The sequence below is a fragment of the Marmota marmota genome, unplaced genomic scaffold (genome assembly GCF_001458135.2).
Source record: "Marmota marmota marmota unplaced genomic scaffold, marMar, whole genome shotgun sequence".
Lineage (NCBI taxonomy): Eukaryota > Metazoa > Chordata > Mammalia > Rodentia > Sciuridae > Marmota > Marmota marmota.
Genome location: NW_026000249.1, coordinates 19,320,007 through 19,332,281, shown reverse-complemented (window position 1 = coordinate 19,332,281; position 12,275 = coordinate 19,320,007). Strand labels below are relative to the sequence as shown.

General features: G+C 36.7%; 1 protein-coding gene across 5 annotated transcripts in view; it reads left to right on the top strand.

Annotated features, from left to right (window-relative positions):
- Positions 1-12,275, top strand: part of Tab3 (TGF-beta activated kinase 1 (MAP3K7) binding protein 3) — a 37,362-nt gene that overhangs the window by 11,440 nt on the left and 13,647 nt on the right. For 4 of the 5 annotated variants that reach the window (XR_007344726.1, XR_007344727.1, XM_015488102.2 and 1 more), the window contains exons 3-5: positions 1,508-1,698; positions 5,386-6,847; positions 7,810-7,970. Coding sequence is in view for 3 of the 5 variants with exons in the window: in XM_015488102.2 (XP_015343588.1) it covers positions 1,597-1,698; positions 5,386-6,847; positions 7,810-7,970 (1,725 nt within the window). In the remaining 2 variants the exon portion in view is untranslated. Of the gene's footprint in view, positions 1-1,507; positions 1,699-5,029; positions 5,146-5,385; positions 6,848-7,809; positions 7,971-12,275 lie in introns of those variants that run through there. The other variant, XM_048796328.1, reaches the window with a different exon arrangement.

Sequence of the window (12,275 nt, the reverse complement as noted above, 5' to 3'; positions counted from 1 at the left end):
AATAACACACACATCCAGCACTGGGGATTGAACCCAGTGGTGCTCTACTACTGCGTTTTTATCTCCAGCCCTCTTTTATTTTGAGATAGGGTCTGGCTAAATTGCTAAGACTGGCCTCAAACTTTTGATCCTCCTGCCTTAACCTCCCAATGAGGTAGGATTACAGGTGTGTGCCACCACACCTTGCTCCTCCCCCCTTTTAAAAATAGAACATTTCTCTTTGGATTTGTCAGTTTCTTCATGAGTAGTTTTAGGTTATACGTTCCTGACTGGAATACTATAAAGTGATGTATCTTTTTGAGGATGTCACATCTGGAAGTATATACTGTCTATCTGGCCCTCATTGGCAATATTTCATTTTGATCACACAGGCCTGGTGTTGTTCAGTTTATCCACTAGATAATTACATTCACTCCCTTCCAATTAACAAGCTTTGGAAAAACACTTGTGAGATCATGCATAATATATTCTATTCTTCATCCAAATTTCCCCGAGATTTAGCATCCATTGATGGATAATACTTGAAGCAGTCTATACTGTGATGGCTGCAAAATGATTTTTTCTGCTGCAGCATTCTGCACATTTACCACTTGGATTCTACTGTCAGTAGGAATCCTCCCTTCTCTTCCATATATATACATACATACACACACACACACACACACACCTATTATTTAACTATCTTTGGTATGAACTTGTGGAGTCCTCTTTTCCACAGACATACAATTCATTACTGTTCTTTATTTTGTTGTCCAAATTCTTACAGGTTTGACTGTTGGGAGCCTCTTCAGGCTGTCTTCCATTCCTTTTCACATGCTCTCATCATTTTTTGATTACTTCCCTACTCTCTGGCATAATAGCATGGTCCAGAAGATGCTGAAGTTTTATATGAGAGATTCTTAGGTATTCAGTTAGTTTTAGGCTAGTATGAGGGTAAGCACATCCTGCAGTGGTAGCACAGAAGGCTTTCTAGCTAATGTAGGCATGGCAGCAGGACTGGATGGCAGGATGTCAATGGGAGCCTCCTTAGAGGAGGTTATACCACAGTTGACAAGTACAGGACCAGCAGGACTTGGAGAAATAGGGTGGTTGGGAGGGAAGATAGAAAACATTTCTGGCAGATGTCCCGTTGTGTCATCTGTGACTTTTCAGACATCAAAATAATTACTGTGCTTTAAAGGAGTGAAATAGCCCTTGGAAAAACATGAGTGATTATGCCTAAGTACATTCTCTCAAGGCTAAAATAATATGGTTGCCAAATAATAACACTACGTACTTTAAATCTAGCTGCTGATTATTTTTTTCACATTAAAATGAAGCTGAATTTTTTTAAGCCACTGACTGGTTATATTACATCAGCAGACTCTCTGGCTAAGTTGAATCCCTCAGTTTTCTAACCTTAAAATTAGATATACTTATCTTAGCATTTTTGATTTTTAAAATATTGATAACTGAATAAAGTAAAATATGTAGCTAGGCTTAACTGTATTTTAATTTCTTTTAATAGAAAATGACTGTGGTGTTGGAAGATCATTACTTTTGGAAAGCCAATTAGCATCAATTCCTAAGAGAAATTTGACCATCATTTGTTCTGGCATGGCGCAAAGCAGTCCACAGCTTGATATTCAGGTTCTCCATGATCTTCGGCAACGTTTTCCTGAAATTCCAGAGGGTGTGGTTTCTCAGTGCATGTTACAGGTAAATTTCCTGCCAGTGATACTGATTTTAAGTTAGTTTTTCCTAATTAGAGTTGGCTTTGTATTGTGGTAACAAACTTAAATTTTCAGGTGTGTGGGAGCAGGGGGCTAGGACAATTTGAGTGGGATTTCTCAATCTTGGCACTGTTGATATTTGGGGCTGAATAATTCTTTGTTATGGACGTCAGCTTTGTGCCCAGTAGGATGTTTAGCGGCCTCCCTGGCCTCTACCCACTAGGTATCAGTAGCTTCTCCATAGTTGTACCAACCAAAAATATCTCCAAGCATTGCTAAATGTGCCGTGAGAGGCAAAAATCTCTCCCATGGAGAACCGCTGATGTTGAGAAAAGAGTAAAGGCATGTACCAAAGAGAAAAAAATATTCTCTTTACATTTAACTTTTGAATTTTGGGGATGGAACCCAGACTTTCATGCATGCTAGGCAAGTACTCCACCCCCCGAGCTACAGCCCAACCCCTAAAATTGAATTTTGAATCTCAAATTTATCATGTTAACTTCTTTAGAAGTAGACTATACACTTCTGAGTCTTTCTTACCATTTTTCCGTTTGGTAAATCCTTAAACTAATATCTGATTTGAGGTGTAAATCCACTTTTAGTTCATAAGGATTTCCCTTGTCTTGTACTACAGGGACAAGTCTTCCCACTAAAGAGATAACAGAAAACAGGCCTGCTGCTTCCTCTGTTTTGTATCATTTTTCACAGGATCTTGGTGTGTTTGGGGTTATGGCACTTCCCGAATTCATTTACTTTGGGGAGCTGTTCTACCACTCTACCCATGGTCTTCTTCACATGGTAGTCAGTACTCATGTTCATACTACCTTACTGCAGTACAAGTAGCTGAGGATATAACCTAGCTATATACAGGGAAGTTTAGTTACAAATAGAGATGTACAGAATAATGGTGGTAACAGGTGCTTCCTTTGCAGACCCTTTACTAGGTCTAGCCCTTGGGCTTATGGTTTCTGTGTTACAGCTTGCCTTTTTGGTTTGGTTTGTTTTGGTACCAGGGATTAAACCCAGAGGCACTTTACCACTTAGCCTCATCCCCTTTTTATTTTGAGAGAGGGTCTTACTAAGTTGCTGAGGCTGGCCTTGAAATTAGAATCCTCCTGCCTCAGCCTCCTACTTCATGTCGCTTGGGATTGCAGGTGTACCACCATGCCCTGCTTGCCTTTGTTTTTTGTAACACACATTCCCAGTCTGAATCTCAGATCTTTAGCCCCATTTGGGTCTCTGGTAGAACAAAGGTACTTCCCACTGGACTAAAACCAAGCAGGAGAGAGTCTTCCACTTGAAAACACATCCAGGAATCACTTTCTTCACCCATTCTAGGGCCCCACTGAGTTCTGACCTTATTTTGTTTGGCCTTTGATTACATGCATTATTTTATGGTCACTTAACTGTACTGAAGGAATAGACCTTTGAAATTCTGTGTGGTGAACATTTGTTGATATTTACATTGTTCTAAGTCACTTTTTTTCTTCCTTTGGGATTAGTACAGTGTATCAGATTTACTACCTGCTGGCTCTAGAAAGTTTCTTCACTCTAAAACTGTGAAATTTAGAAGTTTGCATTTAAAACACAGGCCTTAAAACCTGTCTCAGGGCAGTCATTCTGATCTCTTTATCCAGCTGGACAATTTTGATTTAACCATTTATTAACTCTTTGACACTTTCACCCATTTTTCTTGTTTTATGACATTTAGCAAGTCCAATATGGCATTTTAATCTGTCTGGTGGTTTTAATAAAGAGGAAAATTTACTGTCACTGTAGGCATGTAATTGAATAAGTTGATAAATCCATTTTTATCAGTTTGAATTTGGATCCTTTTTGTAATGAGACTATTTAGAGGGCATAATTCATTATGTGGAAAGCATGCAATTTCAAGAGTATTAATAAAAATATCAAATAGTAAAATATGTTTCCCCATAATCCATAAGTTTATAAAAAGCTTGGAGATAACTGTGTTTTCATTTTTCAATTTTTTTCCTTTAACTCTGTCAGTGACACATTCTAGTTGGCAGTCTGAATCCTTTAGCTTCAAAATTATTTTTGATATCTAGCCCCTTTCTCTTGCTCAACAAGATTTCAAGGAGGATAAGAAAAAGTTAAATCTTTGTGTTCTTGTTTTCTTAACTGTCAACTAACACTTCTTTCTCTAGTATTTTTTAAAGCATTTGAAGTTTAATATCAAAAGCTTTATATAAGGAAAAGATCAAAATTAGATATGAAGTTTCAATGAAGCCAATTCTTTAAATTCCTGAGAATTTATTTTGCAAAAGTTTGCTTGACTGAATGTGTTGTTTCACTTCTAAAGCTCCAGTTTAGTAATATCCTTTTGGCCAAACAACCTCTCCCTTGGAATTACTGTGTGGAAAGAGCACTGAGGCTCAGGAGACCAGGAATCTAGACTAGGTCTCCAGTTAACTAGTTCAGTGCCTGTTGTTAAGCCATGGTAACTTCCCTCAGCCATCTCTTTCCTCATTTGTAAGTATGAGTTTGAGTAGATGAACTCGTGAGTTCACCCAATTCTAAGATTACTGTATTGTTGGTTCTGTTTTAGGTTTAACCTTATTTGCTTCATCAGAAGTGTTTAATTTTTTATATAAAATGTACTTCTCCTTAAATAAAGGAATATGTATGTGTATACATACATGTATGTATGTTTATGTTTGTGTGTATGTTTATGAGCTACATAGAAAGTCATAATTGGATTATGATGGATTATATAGATTTATCATATATAATGTTTTACTCTAATAGTTAAAAATTCTTTATTTTAATGGACAACTGCTTTATAATATCTTAAAGTTTTAAAAAAGGAGGCTTTATTACTTTGATTTCTGTTGATTAGAACTACTAAAATGTGAGTTTATTAGTACTATCTATGTGTATAACTAAGAAAATTCAAATCTTTGATTTTGAAAGTTTATCAAGTCACCTTTAGCAGATAGAAACTTGAGACAGTGGGAGTGTGAATGAATTTAAGGCAGTTGAGACCAGTTTTGTTAAATTACCATCAACTCTGGCAAAGTCAGAGTCATGGTTCAAAATATGAAATTGTTTTTTTAACTGATCGTTTTGCTTTGCCTAAATCTTTACAGTGAAAGAGGTTTAAATTATATAGGGATAAATTTGGGTAAAAGAAAAGCAAAAGGCTGCTTTAGAATTTTTGTTGTTTTTAACATTTCAGCAGTTTTATTATGTTTTATTCTTCAGTGTTTAGAGTACCTGTTAAAAACTAAAGAATGGTTTTCATTTTATCAATTTAACTATTAATGATGGATATTGCTTATACTTATATATTGCAGCAATTGTGGTGAATCCAAGATTAGCCCAACATTTTAATTTGTTGAGATGCAACAAGTGTAAAATGAGTCCTGGATTTGGAGTCAGAAAACTTGGGGTTGAGTCACAATGTTCATTAGTAGGTACTTTACATTTCTGTAGCAGTAGTAGTAGTGGTAGTACTAGTAATGTGAACTAAATGTTTATAAACTAATATGATTGATTTGGCATCTTCTTTTCAGGGTAGATGACCATCAAGTTTTTTTGTGGTTAAAATACTGTTCTCTACTTAACTCTATGACAGTAGTATAAAGCCTGATTTCCACTATTAAGATTCGTTAATTTTGCCAATGTTATTTTTACCATTTTTCTCCCCTAGAATAACAACAATCTTGAAGCCTGTTGCCGAGCCCTTTCCCAGGAGAGTAGCAAATACTTATATATGGAATACCATAGTCCAGATGACAATAGAATGAATAGAAATCGCCTTTTGCATATTAACCTGGGTATACATTCTCCTGGTAGCTACCACCCAGGAGATGGAGCTCAACTTAATGGTGGTCGAACACTGGTACATAGCTCAAGTGATGGACACATTGATCCACAGCATACAGCAGGTAAACAGTTGATTTGCTTAGTTCAGGAACCACACTCAGCTCCAGCTGTTGTGGCTGCTACTCCCAACTACAATCCATTTTTTATGAATGAACAGAACAGAAGTGCAGCTACTCCTCCTTCACAGCCACCTCAACAGCCATCTTCCCTGCAAACAGGAATGAATCCATCTGCTATGCAAGGGCCTTCACCGCCGCCGCCACCACCTCCTTCATACATGCACATACCTCGGTATAGTACAAATCCAATTACTGTTACAGTGTCCCAAAACCTCCCTTCTGGACAGACTGTACCAAGAGCTTTACAGATTCTTCCACAAATTCCAAGCAATCTCTATGGGTCTCCTGGTTCTATTTATATTAGACAGACATCTCAGAGTTCATCAGGAAGACAAACTCCTCAGAGTACGCCATGGCAGTCCTCACCACAAGGCCCAGTGCCTCATTATAGCCAACGTCCTTTACCTGTTTATCCACACCAACAGAACTATCAACCTTCACAGTATTCTCCCAAACAGCAGCAGATTCCCCAGTCTGCTTACCATTCACCTCCTCCTTCTCAGTGTCCTTCACCCTTCAGCTCTCCACAGCATCAAGTACAACCTTCCCAGTTGGGCCACCCAAGCTCCCATGTGTTTATGCCACCTAGTCCTTCAACTACTCCACCCCATCTATATCAACAAGGACCTCCTAGCTATCAGAAACAGGGAAGCCACTCAGTAGCCTATCTCCCATACACAGCATCTAGCTTACCCAAAGGTTCCATGAAGAAGATAGAAATTACAGTTGAACCTCCTCAAAGACCTGGGACAACAATTACTAGGAGTCCTTCACCCATCAGTAATCAACCCTCTCCTCGGAATCAGCATTCACTGTACACAGCCACCACGCCACCTTCAAGTTCTCCTTCAAGAGGGATGTCTAGTCAACCAAAACCTCCATTTAATGTTAATCCTGTGTATATTACATATACACAGCCAACTGGACCTTCATGTGCTCCATCGCCATCTCCTCGGGTGATACCAAACCCAACTACAGTTTTTAAAATTACTGTAGGCCGAGCAACAACTGAAAATCTTTTAAATTTAGTGGACCAAGAAGAGCACTCTGCAGCACCAGAACCTATTCAGCCCATTTCAGTGATACCAGGCTCTGGGGGAGAAAAGGGAAGCCATAAATATCAGAGGAGCTCTAGTTCTGGATCAGATGACTATGCCTATACACAAGGTAAATTTTAGCCCTTTTTATAAAAGTTAATCTTTGTGGTAAAGTGGCAGTCTCCTATTTGAATAACACTCTGTTAGCTTGTTAGTTTTAATTAAATGTTTAATATTTATTAAATGTTGGGCAGTGACATTAATGCTTCAGAGTCATCTATTCACTGTTTTAAAATATGAATGTATAGGTGTGAAAATTGTGACTTATTAACATTTTGTGTGGGAGAACATTCATTGGGGAAAAATACCAACCAGTGAAATAATAAGTGAAATGGATAGTCACAACTACAGAATAGGAAAGAGATTCAGACAGGGTGGAGGGTGGACTGTAGTTCAAAGAATGTGAATCTTTTCTGAAGATGGTCTGAAGAGCATAACAGTACTGATAAGTAATATAAAAGAAGTGAAATTAGTAATGAAGAATATTATTGGAGTAGCTAATATTAGACCTATAGAAAAATTGAGATTTTTAAAAATCTTAACTTTTAATATTTATTTTTTGGTTGTAACTGGACACAATATCTTTATTTATTTATTTTTATATGGTGCTGAGGATTGAACCCAGGGCCTCCCACGTGCTAGGCGAGCACTCTACCACTGGGCCACGATCCCAGACCCATGTTCAGATAGTTTTAAGAGAGGAGAATTTAGTACTTTTTAGTAATCTTGCAGTGGATGGGGAGTGATTATAATTCTAAGTTAGTTTGCCTGATATTAAGCCTTTTAAAACACAAGTCCAGTTAAAGAGAATCTTGTGGAAACTGAGGGATATCCTTAGGGAAATAAAAGATGAATGAACAAGACGGATGTGCAGGTGATGTATTTTGGTAGTTAAGAGCTAAATTAAAGCATTAGAGTAAATGCTGACCCCCAAGTTGGATGAGTGCTTTATACATTAGCAGTGCGTATAGAAATTTTCCAGTCACTTATTCAATGTTATTCTCTGCAATGACTTTATCTATAATGCTATAGCCTTGCTGTTACATCAGCGAGCAAGGATGGAGAGGTTAGCAAAGCAATTGAAAGTTGAGAAAGAGGAGCTAGAGCGGTTGAAGGCTGAAGTTAATGGTATGGAGCACGACCTGATGCAGAGACGCCTCAGAAGAGTCAGCTGCACCACTGCGATCCCCACGGTAAGTGATCTTGATAGGAAAGTGGCCATTTGTTTTTCTTTTAAGTTCTGTTCCTGACAGGGTTTTTTTTAAAACAGTGGATGCAGGACTTGTCAGAATTTTTTTTTTTCACATGTGCAAATAGGATCATCAGTATTTTCAAAGACAGTTATAATCAAGGTATAGCATCTCATTTATTGCAAATTGCTTTCTGTTAAAATAGAAATATGCACCCTGATCAAAAGTTTTATAAATTATTCTCCATGTATTCATTTATTCTTCTAAGCAGAGGATATATATTTGTTCAAATAGTTAAATATGAATTTGGGGACAGTATTTACTATAGGATGTTTTAAGGCAAAGCAGTTTCACCAAATGTAAGTCATTGTAGAAACTGAGATGACAGTATTGATTGATAGTGGTCCTTCAGGGAACTTCTCTGATGAAAAGATTTGGGTATTTTCAACATGTTGGTTAATGTATAGGAGTTCTAATGATCTCAAATAACTCCCAAAAGTCTAAAGCACGTCTCCTAAAATCTTGGGACTCCACAAGCTTTCTGTGATCCAACCTATCATTTCACCTTTCAACATTCATGGATTCCAGTTTTTGCATACAGCTTAGGAGTGTGGTGCTATGCTAGGTGCTTAGTGCATACCTGCCAATGGGAAAAATAGATAATTGTATTAATACATTGGGGTAAGTGCCATATATGGTGCCAGGTTAATGAGAGAACACCTACATTATCTGGTTTGTCAGTATATTCTATGCACTTCTTTCCTCTCACATTATCCTCCTGGAATGACCCTTCTAAAATTCTGCATGTATAAATCCTGTAGTTCAAGGCTCACATAACTCTACCTTTTTCTGTGGAGCCTTTCCTCACTTTTCCTTCCCTCACTAAGTTTAGGGTTATCTCTCAGCTTATAGGTTCAAAGAAACAAGCATATATGTATCAGGCCTCTTGTCATCAGCATAGCTATAGCTCCTTTCTCATAGAGAAAATTTTACTTGAGGTTCCCGGCTTCAAAGGGGATCTGTGAAATCCCTGAAATTAAGTGCACAGTTTCATATGTGTGATCATATGGGAGGTGGAAAAATAGCTTTCATCTGATTTTCATAAAATTATTAAAGGAAAAAAAAGGGTGAGAAACCACTGCCCTAAACAATTGCTAGTATTGCTATAGTCAGGGAGGAAAGGGGGAAGGCATTTTAAAAGGTAAAGAACACAAGATAATGAGGGCTTGAAGTCAAGACAGGGACTAATTTTCTCAAGGCAATAAATAGTGTTCCCTGGCTTAAGCTGATTTCTGATGAGTTTCCAAAGATGAATGTGCATAGAGGTATAATATGGTTTAGACCTTGAAAGCTGCATCAAGGCATTTGAATTTTATTCTGCTGGTAACAGGGAACCAGTAGAAGTATTTGAGGAAGAGGTTTTTGAGAATTAGGCATATTCAATAATTTAATCAGATTTTTTCTAATTTTGACTCTTCTCAGTTAACATTAGAAGGAAGAGTTTTCATTAAGCACTTGGAAAATTACAATGCTATCTTTTAACTAAAGGTGATGTTACTGTAAATTCAGTTTCTGCCTCATTTTCTCTATTTGAAAATCTTAATTGAGTCTTCTGGTTAGGAAAGTTATTGAAGTATAAAACCCATATGGGAATCTACTTAATGATGGTTGTGTACTTTGTAATTCTCTAGGTACCTGTACAGCATAAACAAATTAAGCATTTTCTTTAATCTTATAAACCTTGCTTATCAACTACTTGCTACATGATACCCTCTGCTAAATAAAACTATTTAAAAAAAATTGGAAGTCAGAAACTGTCTAATGTAACCTGGGCTTTTATTGATGAGTCAGTTTCGAAAACCAAAAAAGATAAGTTGATAAAACTTCCCTGACTATATTTTTAACTTTTTAAAAAGAGGATTTCAAAGATAAAGTGAGTATAGTGTGTGTAGAACCATCTTCAAGCTTCAGAAATTGGTAGTTAGATGGGTGATAATCAAGAGATGAGAGGTTTGTGATTGCCTTGTAATTCTGCTGTCAGACCTATAGTAAAATGGAAGACACTTAGGAGTGCATGGCTGAGGAACAGTTTGTTGTACGTGGTGGTTAAGATTGTGAGTGGGCTTTTGAGTCAGGTATAAATTTGATTTCTATTTCCCCTACTTGTGTCACTCATATCTTTGGATAAATTACATTCTCTATGCTTATTTTCTTCTCTATAAAATGTGTATGGGGGAGTTCCCATCCCATGGGATTTTCTTTAGAATTATATAAGATACAATAAGCAGTAGTGTTCTTATAAAACATTGGTTGCAAAATACTAGAATTTTGCTTACTATATATGATACACACACACACACACACACACACACACACACCTGTTAATATACAAATCCGAAGCAATTTACAAAACTTTGGTTTTGCTTTAACTTAAGGAATTATGTTGTGCATGTTCCTAGTGTAAGAAATTAACCAAGAAATAAATCATTTAGTCAAAATTCTCATTGAGGCTCATTTGAGGAATCATAAGATAATGGAAAAGATAACTGTCTAGGCCTAGGAGTCTGGCACTCACTGGCTATAGTCAACTGGTCTTATTTGATTTGTCCTTTCTATAAAAGGGAAATTATAACAAATACAATATTGTTGTAAACATGAAAGAGACAATGTATGTAATATGCCTGGTATGAAGTAGGTGCTCGGCAAATGCTGTCATTGTCCCACTTTGTTGTAAGAATAGCCAATAGAGTGTTGACATTTTTGCACATATTGCTACCTTCAAGTTTAGACAAATTAATTTCTAATCAAACAGTGTACAAAAAGTTGGTTAAGAGGTGCTTGCCTAATGAGGTTGCAAGGCACATTTGTGACCAGCCATATGTGTGTTTCAGAAACTTAGTGTAGAAGTGAAATAATCTTTTCCTAAGGAGAATAGAAATGTTGAGATGTGGCATGTCATTTTCCCTCAGTCTGCTGTTTACAAAGTACTATATTAAATGATGCAGAAGATGGTTTAGATATGTGCATCTAACTATAAATCTTTATGTGTGTGTGTGAGAAAGAGAAAAGTTATGTAGGGTAGTAAATCAAAAGTGTTGGCCTGCTAATTGGTAATGACATAAGTACTTTCAGAGTTCAGAGATAGAAACAGCCTTTTGCTAATTGGATCCAAAGATGAGACAGTTTCATGGAGGAAGGGAAATTTTAGGCAAAGAACTGCCAGTTTTCCTTCTACCAAGCTATTTCTCACTATTCATCTTATTCTGGTTGATTTTTGGATACCCCACAGCTTTGAGTCCCAAATGCATATCTGTGGATAAGTCACCAAACATCAACAGTGGTCTTCGATGTTGGTCTCTGTGGCACAATGGTTGCCATAACAGTTGACTTAGGTATTTCTGCCACCCTTAAAAAAAAAAAAAAACTTAGAATTTTAGATGCAAATAATTCTAACTAAAACCTGTCCTCCATGAAAACACAGCATACTTTTGGCAAGTGGCAGTAACTATTCAGAAACAACTTTCCCCTCTCAATCAGAAGTTAGGAAAGGGACATAGGAATTTTACAGATAAACCCTGAGTTTAGTGGATTCCAGTGGCTCTGGTGTGTTTGAAAATGAGCCTAATGACCAGAGTGATTTTTTTGTTTTTGTTATAAGCAAATGTGTAGTAACCTTTACTATGCAGGGCCACGGCTGAAAAATCTCTTTGCACCATCAAAAATACATAGGAAGGATCAGTGCCTTCAAGAGACTATATTACATGGTCCTAGGAAGATAGCATCACTCTTTGGATCCCTTAATTAATTGCTTTATCTTTAATGTAAATGCTCAATTATACCTTTTAAACTGTTACAATGTTGCCTGGTAGGCAAGGTATAAGCATTTTACATGTTAATGCTACATAGTTTCCCATAGAAGTGAGGAAAGAAAAACAATACCTAATATTTTTGAGTGATTTTTTTTGTTTGTTTGTTTTTCTAGCATTCTAAGGGATAGTAGCTTCTATTAAGCCTTTTAAATCTCTTAAACTTTTGATCCTTTCTCATTTAATGGACATTCCCAGTTATTCTAATAATACCTCCTAATAGCATACAATTTTGTGAATTAAGATATTCGTTCTCATTTTTCTTCACTGTTGAATACATGTATTTTGGTAAAGGTTAAAGACATTAACAGAATAGAATTTTTTTCTGTTTTCCCACAGTAGCAGATACATGTTTTTTTTTCTTTTTATAGTTGAAACTACCCTAGTAATTGAGTTAATACCTGGACTATGCTGAAAGTTTCAGTACCTGTGCCTCTAGAGT